At 43.8% G+C, this 25557-nt stretch overlaps 1 protein-coding gene across 1 annotated transcript; it reads left to right on the top strand.

Annotated features, from left to right (window-relative positions):
* The first annotated feature begins 946 nt into the window (after positions 1–946).
* On the top strand, positions 947–25557 carry NUF2 (NUF2 component of NDC80 kinetochore complex). Its single transcript, XM_083743928.1, has 14 exons — positions 947–1982; positions 2905–3045; positions 4022–4096; positions 5804–5880; positions 6678–6739; positions 9328–9425; positions 11427–11500; positions 13789–13885; positions 14656–14718; positions 16608–16745; positions 17226–17366; positions 19701–19876; positions 21627–21762; positions 25239–25557. The coding sequence occupies exons 2-14, from the start codon at positions 2923–2925 to the stop codon at positions 25356–25358; spliced, it is 1380 nt and encodes a 459-aa protein (XP_083600054.1). The 5' UTR covers positions 947–1982; positions 2905–2922; the 3' UTR covers positions 25359–25557.

Below are 25557 nucleotides of genomic sequence, written 5' to 3'. Positions count from 1 at the left end.
GTAACCATGGAGGCCAATTCTGGATCCACACATCCTTCCACAGTGGGGACATAGGTTTCTGGGCTGAGGTTGATCACGGTGAGGATTTGCCAAGTGTGCCTTCCTCTTAGCACATTTGTCCTTTTCGTCCTGAGTTTGAATGTCTTCAAAGACCATGACACCTTTGGTAAAGGCTGTTCTCCAACTGGAGCGACCGCAGGTCAGTGTTTCCCAGTTGTCAGTGTTTATACTACATTTTTTAAGATTTGCCCTGAGAGAGTCTTTGAACCTCTTTTGTTGACCACAAGCATTACACTTTCCATTTTTAAGTTCAGAATAGAGTAGTTGCTTTGGAAGATGATAACCAGGCATCCACACAACATGACCAGTCCAAAGAAGTTGATGTTGAAGAATCATTGCTTCAGAACTGGGGATCTTTGCTTCTTCCACTACACTGGCATTAGTTTGCTTGTCATCCCAAATGCCAAGTGGAAAAAATACATCAGTGACACCCTGTGGCTGTAGCATCTTAAATCTAGCCTTGTTTTGGAATATTTTCCCCAGGTAAATAGACAGGAAGTCAGCATAGTGTGGTGCTCAGTGTGTTGGACTGGGACTTGGGGAAACCAGGGCTCAAATCCCCGGCCATGAAGCTCACTTGGCGACTTTGGGCCAGTCACCCCCTCTCAGCCTAATCTACATCTCAGGGCTGTTGTGGGAATTAAATAAGGAAGGGGAGAAAGCTCCCCCCCCCCAAAAAAAAAAACCCAGACAGGAGGTGGGAAAGGCATTCCCAGGGTTAACAGTCCCAGTTACAGCAACTATTATATTCATATAAAAATCAGAGGAGATCACAAGAGACTAGGGCCCTGCAGAACTTGACATCTTTCCGCAGGGCTTGCAAGACAGAGCTGTTCCACCAGGCCTTTGGCCAAGGCACAGTCTGACCCCCTCCTTTGGCAATCCTCACAGAACTCTAGCCCAATAGTTGCCATTAATTTGATTTGAACTGATTTTATAATGTAATATTTGAGAATGTAGTATTATTTTACTGTTGTTACCCACTCTGAGCCCGGCTTCGGCTGGGGGGGCGCGGGATATAAATAAAATTTTTTTTTTATTATTATTATTATTACTCCCCTATCTGACTTACAGAAGACATCAGACGGCAACCATGTATGAGGATTTTTTCAATGTCTAATGTTTTACAATTTATGTTCTGTAAGCTCCCAAGTTTGCTCAGCAGGGTATAAATAATAAAATTATTATTAATTTATGTTGTTGTTGTTGTTGTTGTTCCCCGCGAGGTGGAAAATAAAATAAATGAAAACAGGAAGGGAATTCAGTGTTCAGAGCACTGCTCTATCCCCTTTGACCTTTTCGTCACTCTACTGCGTTAATTCCCGCCGCCATGACACCAGAGGCAAGAGAGGCAGAAACCCTCCTGGCAGCTGAGTAAAATAAACACAGCTCCGTCAGGAGAATAAAGAGCGGAGCAATTTCCCCACCTCCTTTTCCCCATTTGTCTCATACTCTCCACTCTTTTTAAAGTGTGCTTTTTAAAAAACTTTTTAAATTTGAGGGCGGCCAACAGAAATCCTGACACGTGTTACCTTCAAGGACCGAATAGCGGGGAGGGGGGGGCGTGGAGGAGAGAAGGTGAGCAAGAAAACAAAAGGCTTCTCGGCAGCCGATTGGGCGTGACGTCAAGGGCAAGACGCAAACGCACGCACGCGCGAGCGAGGGAAGGAGCGGAACGACGTGAGCCGGGCCGCTGATTGGGCGTGACGTCATCCGAGGCGCCGGGCTGGTGTTTGTGCGGGCGTGCGCGAGGCGTTACCCGCCAAATTCAAACCGCCGAAGAGGAGGCGTCGGCTCGTCCGGGCTTGAAGAAGGGAGGCTTCAGCGCCGAGGAGGCCGCGCTTCCCGAGAGAGGAACTTCCGCTGCTCGGTTGCGGTAAACAGACAGGCGAGGATAAAACGGCGACTTCATAGGCCTCTGGGTAGGAATGTTTTTCGGCAGGAACCAGAAAGAGCCCCTCCCCCCAAAACATGGATTATTATTATTAGTATTATTGTTATAGCTCCCCACCGCGAACATAGTTTATTGCTGCTGCTGCTGCTGCTGTTGTTATATTGGGTTTATTATTATTAATAATATTATTAATATTATTATTATTAATATTATTATTTTATTTTACTTCTTATTATTCTATTGAAGCTCTTTTTTCTTTTTTAAGTGTTTAATGGTGTTATAGTGCTGCTATGAAGCAGAACCTTAGGCTAAGATTTAAACACAATTCCACTGCACTGGTAAAATGACGCTACCTTGTTTTTTGCTTTTTGTTGAACAAGGTTTTTTATTTTTATTATTATTATTCAGTGAAACTTTTCTTTTTCTTTATTAAGTGTTTAATGGTGTTAAAGTGCTGCTATGAAGCAGAACCATACCCTAACATTTAAACACAATTCCATGACACTGCTAAATGAGGTTGCTTTGTTTTTGTTGCCCAGCCTTATCTAAACAAGTGGTGCTTCAGATTAAGAACAGTTTCAGGTTAAGTACGGACTTCCGAAACAAATTAAGTACTTAACCTGAGGTACCACTGTATTAGTTAAATTCACAGGCAGCTCTCTGTCCCAACATTGCAGCATAAAAATTCAAGAAAAGTAAAGAAACACCCAACATGGGCGAAATAAGCAGGCGGGAGGGGAACCTTTAACCGCGCCCCCCCCAATAGCTCCCAAGAACCCCTGAAATTAAAAATAAGCAATCACCTGTTCGGTATCAACCCCTTTGCACGCATACATTTCACAAAGGCTGGTGAGAGAATTTGGGCAGGGACTGCAGAAACTGGTCGTTGATTCCTCCCACCTCCCTACCTGGCAGCGGTTTAAAAGTTGTACTTGACTTTTTCTTTTTAGGGTAGACCGCCTTACAAAATGGATAATTGCACCTTTCCGAGGTACAGTGAGAATGACATCATCACGCACATCCGCAGCTGCTTGCTCACAGCGAACGAGGCCAAAACCTTCTCCAAGGGTGACTTATTTCCAAACGTCAAGGTAAGTGCTGTAAGAGAGTGGATTTATTGCACAGAATCAAAGTGCAGCACTGCAGTGGGTAAAATATGCATTTGATTTTTCCCTGTGTGAATTTAGCCAAAGTAGCTGTTTGCATGTAAATATGTCGCTTTAACTCAGCGCTATGGTAGCGCAGCATATGACTGTATGGCAAAACAGACCCAGCTCAGGGGGTGGAATTGTAGAATTGTAGAGTTGGAACTGACCGCGAGAGTCATCTTGTCCAACCCCCTGCAATGCAGGAATCTCAATTAAAGCAGCCATGGCAGGTGGCTATCCACCCTCTGCTTAAGAGCCTCCAAGGAAGGAGTTAAGCAACTTCTTAAAGAGTCCATTCCTCTGTTAAATAGCTCTTATTTTCTGAAAGACCTCTCTGATGTTTAGTTGGAATCTCCTTTCTTGTTACTTGAATCTCTTTGTTTGTGTTCTAGCCTCTGGATCAGGAAAAAAATAAGCTTGCTCCATCTTCCATATGGCTAGTGTAATATCAATGAGATGCAGCAAGTATTGGGCTGGCACCCACAAACCCGCTTCCCACGCTTCAGGGAGGAGTTTCGAAGCATTTTGTTCTGTGTTTGTTTAACCATAGCTTGTTGCATCATCTGGACCAACAAACTGGTTAATGTTAATACTTGCTTCTTGAAAACCAACCAGCGTCAGACTATGGATTACCAAGCTGACTTCCAACTAGCCGTAGTTAAGATCTGTGGCTGTTTTTATAATTTCTTATGTTCTATTTTTGTACTGGTCATGAGGGTGAAGTGTGAACCTGAGTCTCTTCCTGTAGCTCATTCCCCATGGTTTAGTGTGGCATTCAAATGTTGCTATTGTGCAGAAACATACTATTATTAATATATGCATTTGTTTAAAAAATTGCCTCTGGCAGTGGAAAGTGAAACAAATAAAATCTAAACTTAGTCTGGTTTGCCATGGCAAATAAAATTTCACCTCTTCTTAGCCTGAAGTGCTGCAGATGATCTTTATGAGAGCCTTGCAAGTTGTGTATGGAATCCGCCTGGAACACTTTTATATGGTAAGTATATAAACAAGACATGGGGGAAAAGTGCAATGAATCCAGAGTATAATGGAACCGTAGTTATTTTTAGTGGAGAGTTTGGGGCACCTTAAAAAACAACAAATTTATTTGCTGTATTTGCCAGTCGTGGTAAACTATAAATCATTGTTCAGCACTCACAAGCAAATTATGCCCATTTAGCCTCTCCTTTTTCACGTTGGAGGAAAAGCAAGCCACAATCTGTGACATAGTGTTGCATCCAAACCAGGGATCATTGTTTATTGGAATCCACACTAGGGCTTTCTGTGGTGTGTGAGTGCAGCCGTTGTTTGGCTTAGGCTGCAAGAAATAACATTAGGCCTTAAGGAGTCTTCAACATTCTTAGCCTATTACAGCAAACATGGCTTCCCCACTCAGAACAGTCAGTCATTTTCACAACCCAGGAGATAATGCTAATTTGAAGCTCTTGTGTATTTATGCAGAGTTATAGCAGACACGGGTTGCGCTGTGGTCTAAACCACCAAGCCTAGGGCTTGCCGATTGGAAGGTTGGCAGTTCAAATCCCTGCGACGGAGTGAGCTCCCAGCTCCTGCCAACCTATCAGTTTGAAAGCACGTCAAAGTGCAAGTAGATAAATAGGTACTGCTCCGGTGGGAAGGTAAATGACGTTTCCGTGCGCTGCTCTGGTTTTGCCAGAAGCAGCTTAGTTTTGTGCGCCTTGGTGCCATGAACATCAGGACATCTCAGTAGACCAAAACCACAGGAAGGTAAATGACGTTTCCGTGCGCTGCTCTGGTTTTGCCAGAAGCAGCTTAGTTTTGTGCGCCTTGGTGCCATGAACATCAGGACATCTCAGTAGACCAAAACCACAGGCTACATTTTATGGGTTAAAATTGGTCCACAACTTTATTGATTGCAAATGTCAGTGAGTTTGGCATGGCACTGGGTCAGTCACCATCCAGCAGGTGGGCTGGAGGGATACGAGGGGTCAAGGCTGAATCAAGGATTGACCCATGGCATACATCAAATGGATGCAACCCCCACAGTCTTGCTGCATTGTGTAGTGCTGTGGCCCTCAGCCCCTGCCTGGGCTTATGAACAGAAGCCCCTTCCCTGGGATTCCTTTAATGGGATACCACACCACCCCAGAGCAGGAAGCAGAGGCTCCCAGTTCCCCCTTTGCCAACAACTAGGAACCTACCCAAATGCCATATCTTCCAGTGTTGTGACGATGGCTGTAAGGAAGGCAAAACCCAATTTGTCTGATGGGAGAAATTCCTGCCTGGACCCAAATACGGTGACAGTAATGACTGCAGCAAAGTCCATAAAGGTAACAAGGCAATTGAAAAACAGAACATTATAAACCATGAATATAGGTCTCGAGCGAAGGCCATTCTGGCTTTTAAATGCCGGGAGTCCTGAAGACTCCTGAGAATCAGCCTCAGGCCCACATGCTCTGTCTGCACATGATTGGACAAATCACAGGCAGGAATTCTGAATTCCAGGCCACCAGGAGAGGGGAATTTGTCTCATGTTGGTCACCGGAAGCAAGACCCACAGTGGTATGGCAGGTGGTGGCAGTAAAGGCACTGAGCCGCAAATGCTGTGTTACCCCTGGAGGGGGTGAGCAGATAAGAATACTACGAAAAGAAATTTTTCAGATTTGTCTGAAGAATTAAGTAAAGAAAATGCATCTCTTTACTGATTCTGTTTACTGATTCCTAGATGCCAGTGTCCTTTGAAACTCCATATCCCCAGATTTTTGATGGCTTCCTGCCAATAGCGAATCTCTTTACTAACATGTGAGTATGCTGAAATCACATTCTGTACACTCATTTTTATCCTTTGAAATGGATCTGTGAATGAATTTTGTATGGTTTGATTCAATTTTTTTCATTGTGTTCATCTTTTATTCTAGTAAGACATTAAATTTGTTGCAGGTTTTGTGAGTTCAGGTATAGATACTGTGGCTTTGCCTGGGTTATGGAGCTGCCTGGCTCAGGAGATCTATCTAGCCCCTCCTGATGCTTTTTAAAAAACTTTTCTTTGTTCCAGCAGGCTGGGGCTGTTGAGTTTTTAATAGCTTAGTGATCCTTCGTCCTCAGTGTGTTTTTAATCTGTTGTGCCCATCTCTTGCTTTTATTGCACTGACTCATTTTTGCAATTTTAAATTTTCTTGAAGCTACATGGGCGTTGTAATAGTGAGGGAAGAGCATTTTCTCAAATACATAAATATATTTTCTTAAATACATAAATCTTGTGTAAAGGCTGATCTTGTTCTGCTAAATTTGCAAGCAGAGTTCAAAGTTCTACTCAGCCGGGCTTTGCACCACAGCTTTTTCAAGTGCTGTGTCACATGAAGTGTGTTTCATAGAGTTAAGCCCATGCTTCTGCTAGATATCTTTATTTTGAAAACAACAACAAATTTTAATTCTTCGGATTCAGAGCGCTAAGATAAAATCTGCAATCCTAAACATGTTTACTAGGGAGTAACCCCATTAAAAGATCTGTCAGGTTCTAATCGTTTGCCCTAATAATAAGTTTATAAGTATATGTTGAGTCTATTTTAAAAATGCTTAATGTTTTGTACAATTGACAGGGAACGCTTTTTTCCGCTCTGCCGTGTCAACGACTTCCAGATTGCTGACCTTCTAAATCCAAGTAAGCTTTTAATGTCTCTTGTGTGTTCTAATGTGTTGTGTCTTGAACAATTCTCGGTTTCATCTTAAGGGAATTGCCACCGAGGGCTCACTGGTTGCAGTTTGGTTGGGATTCTGTTTCGCAGTCGCAGTGTTCCCCACAGCAAGGGTTCGTCTGGGGGAATTTCCGCACTAGCACTACCCAGGATGTGTTGTGCAGTCATGGATTTTTATTGCACAACTGCCTGTCCTACAGTTTGTTAGGACTGCTCAGGCCCAGGTTCAAATTAGTGCAGAATAGTGCGCGCCCTGGAAATGATCTCTTTCAGCTTTGGCCTTCTGGAAGAAGGTAAACGTACCCCTGCCCGTACGGGCCAGTCTTGACAGACTTTGGGGTTGTGCGCCCATCTCACTCAAGAGGCCAGGGGCCAGCGCTGTCCGGAGACACGTCCGGGTCACGTGGCCAGCGTGACATCGCTGCTCTGGCGAGCCAGAGCCGCACACGGAAACGCCGTTTACCTTCCCGCTGGTAAGCGGTCCCTGTTTATCTACTTGCACCCGGAGGTGCTTTCGAACTGCTAGGTTGGCAGGCGCTGGGACCGAGCAGCGGGAGCGCACCCCGCCGCAGGGATTCGAACCGCCGACCTTTCGATTGGCAAGTCCTAGGCGCTGAGGCTTTAACCCACAGCGCCACCTGTGTCCCACTGGAAGAAGGTACAGGGTTATAAAGACTAGGACTAGCCGCCTGAGAAACAGTTTCTATTCAAATGCAATTTTGGTTTTAAACGCAGTGTAAGGTAGTCTCTAGGGACGCGGGTGGCACTGTGGGTTAAACCACAGAGCCTAGGACTTGCCGATCAGAAGGTTGGCGGTTCGAATCCCCACGATGGGGTGAGCTCCCGTTGCTTGGTCCCTGCTCCTGCCAACCTAGCAGCTCGAAAGCCTGTCAAAGTGCAAGTAGATAAATAGGTACCGCTCTGGCGGGAAGGTAAACGGCATTTCTGTGTGCTGCTCTGGTTTGCCAGAAGCAGCTTAGTCATGCTGGCCACATGACCCGGAAGCTGTACGCCGGCTCCCTCAGCCAGTAAAGCGAGATGAGCACCACAGCCCCAGAGTCCGTCACGACTGCACCTAATGGTCAGGAGTCCCTATACCTTTAAAGGTAATCTCTATGGGAGTATATTGTATTTAATTATGGGGTATCAGAGTTATTAGGGGGCTAACCAGGCTGGGATAGCAGGCTTGTTGGTTTCTGAATGTCTGATGTAGATTTTCAATTTCGTCGTTCTGTATGGGACAATGACAATAAAGATTATTGTATCGCTGGTTAAGCTGTAAAGATCACGGGGGGAACCTTGGGCCAGTCAGGTCTTCGGGTTACAATTGTTGCCGTCACAGGGTAGAATTGCAGCCAAGCGGAAGGCGCATCTTGCTACAGGAGGAGGAAACAAGTCCTGAACTTTATTCCATTAACATTTTATCATCAAAAACGGATAAGAGACATGCCTTAGCGTCCAAGGCGAACTGCCTGCCAACAAGGTGCCTGCAGGCCACCTTGGGTCCCAATCTCCATAGCAGCCCGCTTTTAGAAATTGTGTACATGCATGGCATATATACGGTACATCCCCCCATGTATGCCAGTATGTTCCTCTCGTCTTACGACCCCGCCAGCGTGAAAACTGAAGTTTTAATTAATTCATTTTCCTGGTGGATCTTTACGACAGCCCTGTAAATATTGTTTTGTTAGTTACTGTGTTATATGTTTTTGTGTTCATATTGCAAACCACCCTGTGATCCTCAGATGAAAAGCAGTACAGATATTTAATACATAAATGAGCCCATAAGAGTCACTAGCTTGCACATTTTTTTAGTAATTTAGCTGTAATTAAGGTTCGTTCTTGGTTTACAATTCATGATTTGTCTGGAGGGGGCAAACTATGAATCCAGGTTTGGATGACACACTGAGCCAAACCGTGGCTTAGCTCTAGTAGCATGGCAGCAGGAGATGGGGCAGGGGGCAGAATGCATAGGTACCGTTCTTATTTCTGGGAACTTGTGCATTTGTGTAAAGCCCTGGTTTTGGCTTGGTGTTAAATGCAAAAAGAGCCATATTGTTTATTGCAGAGATTGATCAGGATCTACTAGTGTTGATCTCTGGGTGATTTTCAGTAGGTTAGCAAGATTGCATGATAATAGTAAAAACTCACCCACCCAGTTTTAGGCTGTTGAATTGGGATACTGGGAATGGTGACAGTTGTGATGAATTTTTGTGTGAAAGTTCAGTTTTCCGGTTCTTATTGCAGTTTCCAACAACAGCATTAGGATAAAGTCTGCAAAAACAATAGCAGAACTACATGTACAGTTCCTGAAAATATTCCATTAGACATGCTGTGGCCAGCTCAAAGGGGATCTCTTTTCTGAAACTTTACGATTCACTCCCTTGATTGTACCCCACACACGATATTCATGGCTTCCAGAGTTTCTACGTATCATTTGTATGTGGTAGATTCCATCTATTGTGGGTTTAAACATCAGGCAGCTTTTTGAATTTGAAAAATTGTATGCCTCATATGTCTTACAAAAGCATTTCCTTTTATGTTGCTCTTCCAGAAGCCAAGAGGACAGCTCGTTTTTTGAGTGGCCTCATTAACTTCCTTTTCTTCCGTGACTCGCGTCGTGAGGTCTACCTGGAAATCCAGAGCACGTTTGTAAGATTAATTGCAGGGTTTGGGGTTTCTAGACTTTGCATGTCACAACACAAAGATCACTCCATAGTATCATTTCATAGAATCGTAGACTAGTACTGACAGAATGAAGCTGAGGGCAATAGGATATATGCAGTATTTCAGTTTTTTTTTAATAAAGGTCAGTTTGGCAGAAAGTGGGACAGCAGAAGCAAGATAAAACGGCTAAGGGTAGTAAATCTCATTAGGAAAATATCCCAGTTTAGGAAGTCGATCCTACTTCCTTTAGTTTGTCTAACTCCCTGCCAGTTCTTTGTTCTACAGGACACCTCAAATCTTCCTTTCGACAGCAACTATGAGAAATAGTGGGTGGTGGAGGCATGGGTTTCAACGAAAGGCGGGTCAAGGAGGGGAAGAAGATTCAGACAGAGATAGGGGTGTAATAGGTGAGAGCAGAAAGGGACTTCAGAGGCAAAGTTTAGGGATTTGGTGGTTGTGGGGTAGGAAGCCAAGGCGGATATAGGATTGCCAGGTGGGTTCTTGTTCTTTTGGAATGTCACCTATTTATTGCCAGAACTAAGAGAAAAACCCATAATGAAATTATTCCCTTTTAAACAACCTTTTAGTTAAGATACAGGACTCTGGAGATAAAGGCTAACAAGTGTGGCAAAACCCAAAAGGCAGTGAGGGAAGGGTATGGGGATCTGAACTTCACAGACTGATAATTAGCCAGTTGGTTCTCTCTCAGAATAGGAGGAGATCCAGTGTGAGTTCTCACATCAGTCACTGGAGACATGCTTCGTAGAATTGGTAGTAGGCCTGGGTGATGTATCGGTGCATCGCCCAGGACCTGTATAAGGGGCAGACTGATGGCAGCTTCACCTGGTGGCATATCACAGGTGAAACTGATGGTGCTCCTGAGTCCCTCTGCTACCAGCGCTGCTTTCAACATCGGGCTGCTGGTAGCAGAGGGACTCGGCGGTGGTTTCACCTGCAGTGTACCGCTGGGGGTGCAATGTACATGCAAGCTGGAGAGGTATGGGGCTCGCTCAGTTGGGGGACAGGAACCCTCTCTCTCCCCAGTTGTGCCTTGCAAACAAGCTGCGTTCCAGCGGCGAGGCATTGGGGTGAAAAGTGCCTTGGCTTCTGTGGTGAGAGCTGAGGCAGTTTCACCCCGCACCTTGCAAGCTGGGGCCAATGCAGCTCATTTCAACATTGCAATGTATCGCCAGACCACAGTTTTTGGCTGGTGATGCATTCCGATGTTGAAAACCAGACACCCCCCAGCCGTATTTGGCAGCAGAAGTTTCTCCCCAGTTCTTGTACCTAGAGGTACCGCACTGCAGGGCCTTTCATTTACTTCTTCCTCCGCGTGCTTCTGCTAAATATGCCTACCAGGATGTGGTCTGATGGGGCTGAAGGGCCACTTTGCTGAAGCGAAGTGGGTCTGGGTGCAGTTGGTGCCCGTGTACATGAATGTCTGGGAACTCCTTGCAGGCCACCTTGGGTCCCATGGTGGAAGAAAGGCAGTGTATATAAATGTAAGAAAGTGAAGAAATCTTTCCCCCACCTGCCTTGCCTTCAGACAATCAGTCCTCTTACCATCAGGGTGCAGGAATAACGTGTGGTAAGTTTGGAATTCCAATCTAAAAAAAATCAGGCTGGAACACCTTACTTTTGTAGCAGCAGCAGCAGCGACTCCCTGTATGGAAAGTGCTCCTATTTCCACTGTGGAAGTTAGGAAGAGCCACTCATGGTTTTGACTCCCCCCAGCATGATAGGCCTCTAGGTTAATGAACCTTGCAGACGTTCATCACTCTATATGACATTCAACTGTCTTCAGAAAGTTGTGGAATCTTGAGTCTATAAAGTACAGTACTATAGGCTAAAAACAGTCCCTGCTTCAGTTGGACCTAAGCACAGGCCCAGGTAATATGCAAGTTTTCTGGCCTGTAAGATCAAACTGTTTTGTAGACCCAAGTTGAGGTGCATGCAATGTAAACCGGTTTGTTTGTTTTTTTGCAGAAATCAGCTGTGGAAAAAGAGCAGCGACTTCAAACAGCAATTCAGGAGGCAACATTGAAGTTGGAGAAACTTGAGTAAGTCAACTAAGGGTTGGATACCTCACTTTAAAGCAGGGGTCAGCCAACTTTATCAGCAGGAGGCCGGTCCACTGTCCCTCAAACCTTGTGGGGGGCCGGGCTATATTTTGAAAAAAAGAATGGATGAATTCCTATGCCCCGCAAATAACCCAGAGATGCATTTTAAATAAAAGCACACATTCTACTCATGTAAAAACACGCTGATTCCCGGATGGTCCGTGGGCTGGATTTGGAAGGCGATTGGGCCGGATCTGGCCCTCGGGCCTTAGTTTGCCTACCCATGCTTTAAAGCAACCTTTGAAATTTAAGGGACAGTTCCTAGGGCTCCAGAGTATGGAAATACATGAATTACGCCTTGAGACATGCATGCCTTTCCATACAATCTGTAGTCTTACTTGGAACTGGCAAGAATAAACAGTGCTTACCTGTCCTCTGTGCAATCTCTCCCTGCATTCTACTAGGGCTGGGCGCTACCAGTTTCCAACTTTGTGATGTATCCCCAGCCAAACATTGCAATATTGTGATGTTGAAAAGCAGAGGGAGGAATGAGCTGTATTGGCCAAGACACCGGAGGGAAACCACCTCATTTCCCTAGGTGGGAACGGCAGCTAAAGGAGGAACAAATTGCATCCGTCCTGGTGCCTCACAGGGCCAGGGCCAATGCAGCTCATTCCTCCCACTACATTTTAACATCCCGCTGCATATAAAGCCATGCTAGTTCGATGTGTCAACTAACCTTAGATGGAATTGTTCAGTGCTGAACATTAATTCCAGCGTGCCAATGCATTCTTGAACCTACAAACTTTAAGGAAATTGTAACTCTCTTTTTCTCTGGTAGGGAGTAACACACAGCAAGTTCAGGGGGTGCTGTCAGATTGAATCATTTTACCTTTCTCCCACAGAAGTCAGCCCCTGCCTACAGGAGAGTAAAGTAAAGCCTAATCTCCAGCTCACTTTTGGACTGTTCTATTTTCTCCTTGTGCATAAATACTTCTGTCTTCTAAGTGGGAGGGAATTTATATGCAATATCAAAGGAATCTGCAGACAGAGGTCTGCTGACCATGCTAATAGGTTACCGTGCTAGCAAGCACTGGGACCTATGCTTTTAAACTTGTTTATAAATGACCTAGAGTTACGAGTGAACAGTGACATGACCAAGTTTGCTGATGATACTAAATTGTAGGTAAAGGTAAAGGGACCGCTGACCATTAGGTCCAGTTGTGGCCGACTCTGGGGTTGCGGCGCTCATCTCGCTTTACTGGCCGAGGGAGCCGGCGTACAGCTTCCGGGTCATGTGGCCAGCATGACTAAGCCGCTTCTGGCGAACCAGAGCAGCGCACGGAAACGCGGTTTAGTTTCCCGCCAAAGCGGTTCTTATTTATCTACTTGCACTTTGAAGTGCTTTTGAACTGCTAGGTTGGCAGGAGCAGGGACCAAACAACGGGGGCTCACCCCGTCTCAGGGATTTGAACCACCAACCTGATTGGCAAGTCCTAGCTTCTGTGGTTTAACCCACAGCGCCACCCGCTTCCCAAAATTGGGACTAAATTGTACAGGGTCATTAAAAAAGAAGATGATGATTTCGAAGAGCTTCAAAACCTCTCTAAACTGAGTGAACGGGTGGTGTTGGTAATAATATTACTACTAATAATATTTTTTTTATTTATACCCTGCCCATCTGGCTGGTTTTCCCCAGCTACTCTGGGTGGCTCACAGCATATATAAAGCACAATAAAATAACAAACATTAAAAACTTCCCTAGAGAGGGCTGCCTTCAGATATCTGCTAAAAGTTGTGTAGTTCTTTATCTACTTGACATCTGACGGGAGGGAGTTCCACAGGGAGGGTGCCACTACCAAGAAGACTGTACAGCTCCTATGCAGTAGGACTACATTTGGTTTAGACAAGTCTTTTAAGCAAATCTATCTGAGAGATGTTAGTTGAGAGAATGCTTCACGTTTATACACTTAAAAATAAATAAATCCTAAATTTAGCAGCATCCTGTATGTTGTGAAAATTGGGGTTGAATCCAGTGAAGTCATTGCACTTGTGAACTTCAGCTCACCCACCAGAACTTCCCCTGTCTTCTCTCCTACATTGCTCTCCCTGCCACCAGACAGGGAATGGGCAAGGGAAATCTCAGCTGCATGCAGAGCCTTTGGTGGAATACCACCCCTAAGATTGTAAGGCAATTGCATTAAAATGAGCTTTTGAACTAAGTGAAAACAAGTAGGTCTTTGTGAACATACACGGCAAGTACAAATACCCTTTCTCTGTATGTGCAGTACTGTTCCTGCAGATCAAGAGGCAGAGTTCAAGGAACTCTCTCAAGATATTCAAGAGCTGGAGCAAAAACTGAACCATGAATATCGGCAGAAAACGGTGTGTGTTCTTTCTTACGGAAGTCAGCTGGGGATCCAAAGTTGCTTTGCTATTAAAATTTGCTATTTAGTAATACTTGTGGTTTTTGTTTAGTTTTTGTCTTTGCTGGAGAGTGTTGAACACCTCGTCCTTTAAATTTCTCTTGTTGCCATTTGCAGAACATTAAAGTCAATGGCATGAGTGGTTGCCTCTCTTTTTGGGGGTGCATTTGGAATTTTAAGATGATGGGCACCAGTCCCAAAATGGTTGTTGCTAGGGGTGCGACTGAGCAAAATGGTTGCCACCTCCAAAATAACTGAAAAGGAGATGGCAACATAAAATGGTTCAAATATGGAAAAATCTATTCACTTTTTTTAACAAAATATGTTTGAAAAATCTTGCTTCTTTTCCGCGGTCTTGCTCATTATGCTGTGCTGCTGTAGATAAGAGCAAGAAAATAAAAGACAGCTGATTCCAGGAATAATTCTGAATTACTAGAGCAGCCATAGAAACATGCTGGCATCTCTCTCATTTGAGTGGGGGCTTATGACAGCCCTGTGCAGGAGCAATATGAGAGAAAGAGACCAGCTTATTTGCATTGGGCATCTATCTACTGCCATTATTTCATCTATGGTCCTGTGGGTATGTTATTCCCCTAGCTTTCTACAAAACGGCTCTATAATCTGAAGGACGACATGTGAGGTAAAAGTCTTAGGTTCTTCTAGAGTTCAGAGTGAGCCCTTTCGAATTTCATTTCTTGACTAGCAAAAGTGATTGTTCTTTCGTACTAGGCTATTTTGCAAGAACAGATCTCCCAGAAGAAAACAGAAGTTGCAGAAAAAGCACAGAAGCTGGTAAGTGGAGCTCAGTGGGGAGCTGGAATGGTAGTCTTGAAGAAATAGCAGCATATATTTATCTCCAACTAGCTATATTTGATATGGGAATCCTTAGTTTTAAAACAGTCTTAAGAAATGCCTGTCACTGAAATTTTCATTTGAGAGGTATTTGTTATTGGTTACCATCAGCAACTTACGACAACAAATTTGCTGAAAAGTAATTTGCTGGAGTAAATTCTGTCCTAAGCATTTACAAATTTTCATTCCCCTCCAAAAAAAAAAAAAAAAAAGATTCATGTGATGCTTGTGATAGAGCAGTAACAAAACAACAACAAACCTATGGTTACGTGAAACGTACTCGATAAACACACAAGACGTAATTGGCTGTACTTTTGAATAACTAAAGTATACTATTCATTGTATCAAATTGTTAATTTCAACGGAAGTCTCATAAAGTTCAATGAAAAAAGCAGAAGACCCAGTGGATCAGTTCATTCTCTAATCAGTTCATGCATAAAGTCCATACATGTATAAGTGTCTATTTCCTGGAGTCCAATAATCCATTAAGCCCACATCATTTACCCTTTCTTCATCATCTAGAATTTTTTGTGGATGAATCAAGAATTAAAGTGTGTCCTTATAAGTAACGCACAGATAGAAATTCTTTGTTAGAGAATGAACTGATCCACTGGGTCGTCTACTTTTTTCGTTGAACTTTGAGACTTCTGTTGAAATTTACAGTTTGATACAATGAATAGTATACTTTATCTATTCAAAAGTACAGCCAGTTACGTCTTGTGTGTTTATTGTGATAGAGCAGTAACATGGCTCATCCCCCAGACAAAGCGTAGCAGCAAAGAGAGAAATTTCTGTGTTTGGCATTAAGCCACACGTTTCATCTCTAGACAATGTGCTCTCAACATTCCACAAGTCCTGAAATATCTCATGATTTTGGTTTCTACTTTTGTTCTTCTGAGTGACCCAGGTTCACATGAGGTATTTTTGTGCCTCATTTACAGCAACAGCCTTTTTAATCTAGGAGGTTATATTTTAAACTAGCATGTGATCATGGACACTGCAATGCCAATACCTTTTATTAGTTTGTAAAGTAAAACTTCGATAAACTCTGTATTCAGCTGTTTACAATTCTTTATAGTGTTGAATAAAGCATCTCCTCTACTTTAAGGCAGAATTACCGGCATGCTGCTCCTTGTAGAACAGGTTCCAGAGTTTGGAAATTCAGAAATGTTGCACTCCTTGTGCCGCTCTCCAAAGTATGCACGTGGAAATAAAAGCCTTGACTACTTTAATTAAGTGAAATGGCTTTGTTTTGCTTTGTTTTGAAAGCAGAAAAAGTCTAATCGTAACTATCTTCAGTCCAGTAAAAGATGTGTGCAATGGTTATATGGGGTTGCTCGTGCGTAAGTTGCCGCCACTCCTGGCTAGGTAGCCTGGTTAAACCTTTCCTGACTCGACAGCCCTTCACTTCGTGGCTGTTCAGTCGCTAGCAGAATCTGTCAGTGGGCGTTTCTTGAACTTCTTCCAGCAAAGAAGTTCTTTGATGCCAAGTCTACGCCTACTTTCCCTGCGCGGAAGTCTTCTGCGCAGGGTGGGTGTGGGTAGCGGAGGACCCGTGCTCTCCCCACTGGTCTCCGGCGAGGAGTCCTGGAGCCCCCTCGCCGATTCCCCCATCTGCCCCTCTTTATCCCTGGTGTTACGCTGATTTCCTTCCCCAGCCGATGAGCTCCCTCTCTCCCTGCTGGGCCCTTCTCCGGCATCGCTTGGGAGCCTTGCCTCCACCTCTGGCTCCGATGTCAGTTCCCTGACAATGTGCTTCAAAACAGTTGTTCAATATCTAATTTAAACCTGTGGTAACATTAAGAATATTTATATTCTTTGTTAATTAGAATGAGCAAAAACTAACCCTATGTAATCTAAAAGAAGAACAAAAACAACTAAAGTCCAAAATCGCAGATGATCCAGAGGAGCTGGCTACTCGTAAAGAACAACTCCAGCAGACTGTGCAAAAACTCAAGAAAGACAAGGTGAGTCATCTTTTTTCCCCTTTGTATTTTATATATCAGCAGCAATTAAACCTGCTGGACAAGTGAGCAAAAACAACTTTCCTCTTGCTTGTTGTGTGCTTCACATGCAGAAAATCTTCCTTTTCTGCCTTAGGATTGCTTATCTGTATGATTGCATCAAAAGAGGAATTGAATGCTTTTTCTGCACCCTTCAGAAAAAGTATAATAGAATATCTATCTAGAATGCTGATGTGTTTTTATAGCTTATTGCTGTTTTAATTTTTTTAATCTTTTAATGGCGTTTGCTAATAATTTCATTTTATTCTTTTCCCTTTTATATATAAATTTTATTAAATAAATAATAAATGCATACAAATCCTTCAGAAAATTTTGCTACGTTCTTGAAAGTGGCCAGGTATGGTAGGTTTTCTGAAAAATGTTGCTATACAAAGTGCATGGGATGCTAAAATTCTGCTCAATTTTTCAAAAAAAATTATAAAGCAAGAAGTGATTAAGAAGTATGAAAGTTACAGAGACCTGGTAGAAATCTTACCACCGTGCCAGCAGGAGATCCAGTTGTACCAGAAAAAAATGGAAACCCAAGTAGCCAATGTGGCTAAGCTGTCAAATATAATAGCAGAGGTATGTATTACAAATTTCTCTCCTTTACATTTTAGCTATGGAACTGTTGTTAAATCTATTTTTTTGGCATTAGCACAATTCTGAGGTTAATTCCTGGTAGGTTCCTGGTATCAAGATGGAGGACTTGATGGGGAAATGAGAAAAATAAGACACATTGTGTGGCAGTCCCTGTGTGTGTGCAGAGGAAGGGGAAAGTTCAAAAGGTGCTGTGGACTTAGGGCAATCTTTGCAGCACACAACCATCTAATTCTGATGTAAGGAAATAAGGAGAACCTGCTGGGCCGGCAACCTTCTCACAGTGGCTAACCCTGTGCTTATGAAATGTCCCCAAGCAGAACCAAAGTGCAGCAGCGCTTTCCCCTCTTGCGCTTCTTTAGTATTCAGATGTAGAATGCAGGTGGCTTGCCTATCAGGAGGTCAGCAATTCGTATCCCCGCAACAGGGTGAGCTCCTGTTGTTCTGTCCCAGCTCCTGCCAACCTAGCAATTCGAAAGCATGCCAGTGCAAGTAGATAAATAGGTACCACTGTGGCAGGAAGGTAAACGGCGTTTCTGTATGCTCTGGTTTCCGTCACGATGTGCCGTTGCGCCAGAAGCGGTTTGGTCATGCTGGCCATATGATCCGGAAAGCTGTCTGTTGACAAACGCCGGCTCCCTTGGTGAAAGCTAGATGAGTGCCGCAACCCCATAGCCCCCTTTGACTGGACTTAAGTGTCCAGGGGTCCCTTACCTTTGTCTTATTCGGATGCCTTTGAGACTGGAGGTAGAACTTGTCATTGTAGCTAGTAGCCATTGATAGTCTTGTCCTCTGATTTTGTCTTTTAAAGCTATCCAGGTACATATTGTGGGAGCAAATGTAGTTTTTATGAAGCGTTGTGAAAAAGTACTTCCTTTTGACTTTCTTGAATCTTTCAACATTCAGTTTAATTAATGCTCCCAGAATTCTAGTATTATGTTGGGATTCAACCTCAATCCATTGAACGCCATCCCTCCTCCAACCGCATCCAGAAACTCACATTGCCTGTGTGCCTGATTCCAATTCAAATGAGAGGTTGAGCTGGGTATCATCTGCATACTGGTCCAGCCCATAATGGTCCCTCATCACCCTGTGACAAATGGGGTGCTTCGGATTCTGTCCTGGGCCTGTTGTTGTACAACGTCTTTATAAACAACTTGGACAAAGGAATTATGCACATGGGGCCCTCATCAAATTTGCAGATGACACCAAACTGGGAGGGGTAGCTAATGCCGCAGAAGACCTTAACAGACTGGAGAACTAGGCCCAAACTAGCAAAATGAATTTCAATAGGGATAAAGCTTCTGTAGTTAGGCAGGAAGAACCAGATGCACAATTGTAAGACAGGGGACATATGGCTTGCCAATAGTACATGTGAAAAGGATCTAGGTGTCTTAGTAGACCACAAGCTTAACATGAGTCAACAATGTGATGTAGCAGCAAAACACACACACACCTGGAGTACTATGTCCAGTTCTGGGCATCACAGTTTAAGAAGGATATTGACAAGCATGTAGAAAGGAGGACGAAGATGATCAAGGCTCTGGAAATCCAGGTTTTTGAGTGACGGTTGAGGGAATTGGGTATGTTCAGCCTTGCATAATAGGAGATCTGATAGCCATCTTCAAATATCTCAAGGCTGTCACATGGAAGATGGAAAAGGCTTGTTTTCCCCTGCTCCAGAGGGTAGGACCAAAACTAATGGGTTCAAGTTACAAGGAAGAAGAGTCCAACTAAACCTCAGGGAGAACTTCCTGACAATAAGAGCTATTCAACAGTGGAATGGTCTGAGGAGGTCGTGGACTCCTTCCTTGCAGGTTTTAAAGCAGAGGTTGGACAGCCATCTTTCTTGGACGGTTTAGTTGAGATTCCTGCATTGCAGGGGGTTGGTCAAAATGACCCTCAAGGTCCCTTCCAACTCTACTGTTCTATGATCAGAACGTCTACTTTAGCTAAGCTTATTACTATAGAGGCATTTTTCCTCTGCCTGAGAATAAGAAATGTTAATGTAATTGGGAACTAACATTTCTATTGTGGCTCTCCACCAAAGTCAGTTTAGCTTGGGTTAATGTCTAAACTGGGGGAGAATTATTCCCCTCTTACCCCCAGCAAGACAAGAAACATTTCTGTGCAATGAACTGACCTATTTGCCAATTTGACCATAAATAGCTTGGCTTATATCTTAGCCAATCGGATGTGAGTGGGGGCAGGTACGCTCTTTTCTAAAAAAACCCAAACAAATTCCAAACATAACTCAGTAGCTCAACAATACTGTGAAGTGACTCTATATAACCGCTGTTTGTATTTTTTGCATATCAGATCCGAACCCTAGAGGACCAGATAGAGAGCAACAAAAGTGAATTAAAGAATGCCAAGATGGAGGAAATAACCTTGAGGAGACTAGTGACTGTGAAGCGGGAGAAACTCGCCACTGCTGAAATCAAACTTAAAAAGACATGTGAGGATATTGAACAGCGCAAGCAAGCAATAACTCAGTAAGAATGAGTTAATATTTCTGTTCTTATTTTGCTTGGCATCTTAAAACATCATAATACAGTTTCAAAATTTGCATTCTGACCAAAGCATACATGTTTATGACACCCTTTGGGAAGGGGTTCTGCTACTTTGTGAAGACAGTTTTGCTTCTGGCAGGTGGTTTGTCGCAATGCAAGTTGACTTTGAGCACAGTCCTCATTTAAGGCTTCTTTCTTTCATTCTCTTGTAAAAAAGCCACAAAGGTTCCCTCGAAAGTCCGTTTGCCTTTCATGAATCTTTCATAATTTTCTGCCTCTTCTGGTTATCAAGAATCTCGAGACCTGTAGGGAATTTTTGTTCTTGTTTCCGAAAGAGATGCAACACATCTCTTGTTCGTTCATTTGTTTCTTCTTTCTGCTGCAGCAGATTCATATGGCAACACTTGCCGCATCACAGTTCCAATCCCCTCCAAGGAATTAGGACTTTGACGCAGCTTAGCTCCTGAGTTACTTAGAATGCAAAGCCCATTCTTATTTCTCCATCTCAGCCCTCAGGGCAGAAAGGGGATTGGAGGCTCAAGGTGAGCAGCAGGTCTTTGAGTAAATAAGCAAAAGTCTGTGGGACGTGGGTGGCGCTGTGGATTCAACCACAGAGCCTAGGACTTGCCGATCAGTAGGTCGGCGGTTCGAATCCCCGCGACGGGGTGAGCTCCCTTTGCTCAGTCCCTGCTCCTGCCAATCTAGCAGTTCGAAAGCATGTCAAAGTGCAAGTAGATAAATAGGTACCGCTCCGGCGGGAAGGTAAACGGCGTTTCCGTGTGCTGCTCTGGTTCGCCAGAAGCGGCTTAGTCATGCTAGCCACATGACCTGGAAGCTGTACGCCAGCTCCCTTGGTCTATAGAGTGAGATGAGCGCCGCAACCCCAGAGTCGGTCACGACTGGACCTATGTACAGTGGCACCTCTGGTTAAATACTTATTTCGTTCCGGAGGTCCGTTCTTAACCTGAAACTGTTCTTAACCTGAAGCACCATTTTAGCTAATGGGGCCTTGCGCTGCTGCAGCACGATTTCTGTTCTCATCCTGAAGCATTATTTCTCGGTTAGCGGAGTCTGTAACCTGAAGCGTATGTAACCTGAGGTACCACTGTAATTGGTAAATTTGGGCAGTAGTGACAGGGAGAGCTCATGGAGGGACGGAATAGGAGAAGCAAGAATAATCCTTAAAACTGCTCTCCTTTGGAAAAAGGAGCTTTTTAAAAAAGATAGCTATGATAAAAAAATAAGGTAGCTCTATTGCCATGCCAATAGAACTGAATTCAAGCAAAACGTCTCCCAAAGTTATTTTCAAAACTTCAGAAACAATTGACATCGTTAGTAAACTCAGCTATATGTTTCATATTCTAAAATCCTCATTCCACAGCATTTTTTTGTGAATAGAGTAATATTAATCTAGACCAGGGTTCCCCAAACTTGAGAAACTGCTCCAGCTGTTTTTGGACTACAACTCCCATCATTACTACTTAATAGAACTAGGAATGATGGGAATTTTAGTCCCAAAACAGCTGGAGAACCAAGTCTGGGAAACTGGTCTAAACATTCACGAGTAGAGAAACCCAGTTCTGCTTTTGTCTTATTACAAGATAAAGCATGAAAAAAACCCCAGATGTAGTGAATCGCCAGTATGTGAACTGACATTTGCTGCTAGTACAATTTTTATCTATGTGGTTTTATTTGTGATTAGTGCTGCAATAACTCGTTAATTATTTTCTAGGTACTGCAACAAATTTCAGGAGAAGAGAGGAGCTGTCTGTGAGAAGTTAACAGCAACTCATGCAGAAATCAAGCAGCTCAAAAGTGCTATTCGGCAGCTAAATTACAATGCGGAGAAAGAGAAGTTGAAAGCTCAGGTGAGTGCAAAGATTAGACATGACGCCGACACATGCATAAGTGGGATAGGTCAAACTTCACACAAACCAAGTGGGTAATAATAATAATAATAATAATAATAATAATAATAATTTTATTATTTATACCCTGCCCATCTGGCTGGGCCTCCCCAGCCACTCTGGGCGGCTTCCAAAAAATATTAAAATACTATAATACATCAAACATTAAAAGCTTCCCTAAACAGGGCTGCCTTCAGATGTCTTCTAAAAGTCTGGTAGTTGTTTCTCTTTGACATCTGGTGGGAAGGCGTTCCACAGGGTGTGTGGCACTACCAAGAAGGCCCTCTGTCTGGTTCCCTGTAACTTGGCTTCTCGCAGCGAGGGAACCGCCAGAAGGCCCTCGGAGCTGGACCTCAGTGTCCGGGCTGAACGATGGGGGTGGAGACGCTCCTTCAGGTATACTGGAACGAGCCGTTTAGGGCTTTAAAGGTCAGCACCAACACTTTGAATTGTGCTCGGAAACGTGCTGCGAGCCAATGTAGATCATGCTGATGGGGCGTCTGCTGGTGAGAAGAGATACACACTAGTACTTAATGTGCGTGGACCCAGAGAGGAACCTGTGGAACATTTTTATAGAGGTTTCTTTCTGCTTGAAATCAACACATCCTCCTACACACACAACACACATGCCAATGGGCCTGAACATATTTAGGTTCCCAATATATATATTTTTTTATAATAATTTTTATTAAGGTTTTCCAAATTAAAACAAATCAAAACAAATTAAATCCAATCTATTGCCAATAACTAGGACTTCCCCTCCCTACCCCCTCTTGTGTTCCAAATCTTCCAAATAAGCAATTAAATTCAACAAATTCTTATCCCCAAATTACACTCTTCATCAATAACCCAATTTATCCAAATTCTCATCCCCTAAGATCGATCTATACCCTTCCACGAGTTTCCCCCTTTCAAACATAGTACAGATGAAAATAAGATAAATATGAATAATAATTTTACAGCCTTTGGATTCCAATTTTCCCTCCCCTCTTTCCCCTTTGCGTTTCACCTATCCCTCCACTTCTAATATCTTCCTGGAGTTCCCACATTACACTATGTCCCTCCGGTTCTTTGCCAGTCTTTAATTACGGATGTCCAATCGTAGAAGGAGTCTATCAAATAAGGGCCCATTTCTTCTATCCAGGTTTTTATATCCAGGAGTAAAAACTCCAATTTTGTATCCATAAGCTTGTCAAACCTGAATATCCCAAATGTTCCCCCAGTTCTGTCCAGTTCTTGTTGTTTCCTTGTTCTTATCAATCATTCTCCTCCTTTTTATTTCTCTGTTCTCCCACAGAAATGTTCTTTTTCCAAAAGTTTCTAGTATCTCTGCAGAGGTTTGTTATTCATGGAGCAAAGCATTGCATCGTATTCCTTTCATTTTCCAACAAATAGTTCCATTGTTTCCTGTAGTGTGTAGACCTCTGTAGACAAAATAATGTTCCATTCCTGCAGTTTCCCAGGAGATTGAAAGTTCCATTCAGCTGTTCACATTTCCTGTGAAAAACACATGCAATGTCCCTCGGCTCCTCTAGGTGGATTGCAGTAACAAAGTTCCCTTCCAGAATCACATCCACCAGACCAAGTAGCTTGTTGACCGATATTTAAAACAGTTTGTATTCAATTTGTAACAAATATAACCGGCAAAGTCCTCATAACAAAGTCTCTATTTTAATCTTCCTTTTTGACAGCTCTTTGACAGCTGTCAATACCTCCATCACTTTTCTCCAGGCAGTTTCACGAATCGCTCCAGGGATTCCGGGGGGGTTGCTTTTTTTTAAAACAATTCCACTTTTCTCCTCCAGCTCAATCTTATAATTTTCCCTCGCGAAGTTGCTGATTCGGCAAGATAAGGTTACACTCGATCTTAGTTGTCCAGTCCTTTGTTTTGGCTCTTCTACAATTTAGGGGTGGGCTGACTTCCTTTTTTCCACCTCCCCGTTCGCTCCGAATTTTAAAAATTTATCCCCTTTTTTTTAGTCCATATTCCAATTACTCACGGGTTCTTCTTTAGAGCCGAATTTTCAATAGAAGAAGTCAGCGCTCTCCGCCGGATGGCATGCGGCTGCGCTCGGCAGGGATAGCAGAGAACTCAAAGCACCACGCTTCTCCCCGGCACCCGATCCGTAGCCTTTAAAAAGGCTCCTTCACGAGTCGGGAGAGCGCTAACGGTGCCAGCTGAGTCTCCATGTCCACGGCCTCAATCTGGCCGTGGTTTTTAAGGGTCCCCGCATCGCCGGTGCGGTAGTACCCAGCCCCTGCCAAGCCGGCTCCCTCCGGAGCTCGGAGGGAGCCCGCCATTCGGCGATGGCGCCGACCCGGAAGTCTAGGTTCCCAATATAAAACATGTTCTCATTGCCTGTAAAGTTACAGGGAACCAGGCAGAGGGCCTTCTTGGTAGTGGCACCCGCCCTGTGGAATGCCTTCCAACCAGATGTCAAAGGGAAAAAAACAACTACCAGACGTTTAGAAGACACCTGAAGGCAGCCCTGTTTAGGGAAGCTTTTAATGTTTGACGCATTGTTGTATTTTAATATTTTGTTGGAAGCCGCCCAGATGGGCGGGGTATAAATAATAAATTATTATTATTATTACTAATCCAAGATGGTAAAATGGTGGGTATGCTGGTAAAGCCTTTGCCAAGAAAAATGACCGAGTTATGCGCTTAAAATTTTGGGAAATATCATTGAAGCACTAGGACCCAGCGCAGAAAGCGTGGTGCAGTTTGTATAGAATTCCATAATAAAGGTGAAGGTAAAGGACCCCTGACAGTTAAGTCCAGTCGTGAACAACTCTGGGGTTGCAGTGCTCATCTCATTTACTTGCCAAGGGAGCCAACATTTGCCCTCAGTTTTTCCGGGTCATGTGGCCAGCATGACTAAGCCGCTTCTGGCGAAACCAGAGCAGTGCACGAAAACGCCGTTTACCTTCCCGCCGGAGTGGTACCTATTTATCTACTTGCACTGGCGTGCTTTTGAACTGCTAGGTTGACAGGAGCTGGGACCGAGCAATGGGAGCTCACCCGTCACACGGGGATTCGAATTGCCTTCTGATTGGCAAGCCCTAGGCTCAGTGGTTAAGACCACAGCGCCACCTGCGGCCCACAATTCCATAATTGCCAGCAACAAAACACCGGCTGTCATTTATAGAGCTTCACTATGCATCATGTGCTAAGGGTCATATAAAGTCCTTGCATGGCCCTCAAATGGATGTGACAGAGATGAGATGAGGCTGCAGATGATACCATTAAATGAAATGCTTTGAAGACAGCAGTCCAGTTTTGTCCTGCTCTGATGAGCTTAGCACATGACAGAAGTATGCTGAGCTATATAGATTATAGCAGAGGGATATTGACACCTATAGGTTTGTCCAGCATGCTTTTTCCTCGCTCGTAACAAGTAACTCTACCTATCTCTCCCCCACCCTGACCCCAAAAGGAGATTTGCCTTAGCCTGAGGGTTGGCTTGGATAAATACCATGAACTTCTGGCAAGTATAGTGGAAAAGACGACATCTGGAAGAGAAGAGAAGATCGCCGAGTTAACTAAACTGCTTTGAGTTCATCTTTCTGCAACTGATTTGTACATATTTTGTTCTGTCTCGTTCATCTTTAAGGTTGTATTTCAGCTGTGCGTGAACAATGGTAAAATAAGCATTCTTTTGGCCTTGATTGGCAAGGGAGGGGAGCAAAACTAGACCTAGCTGTACCAACCAATAAATCCTGCCGGAGTGCTTTGTTCAGGCCTTCTGTACTTTA

Source organism: Podarcis gaigeae (assembly GCF_964106915.1).
Source record: "Podarcis gaigeae genome assembly, chromosome: 6".
Taxonomy (NCBI): domain Eukaryota; kingdom Metazoa; phylum Chordata; class Lepidosauria; order Squamata; family Lacertidae; genus Podarcis; species Podarcis gaigeae.
This window is presented reverse-complemented; position numbering and strand designations above follow the sequence as displayed.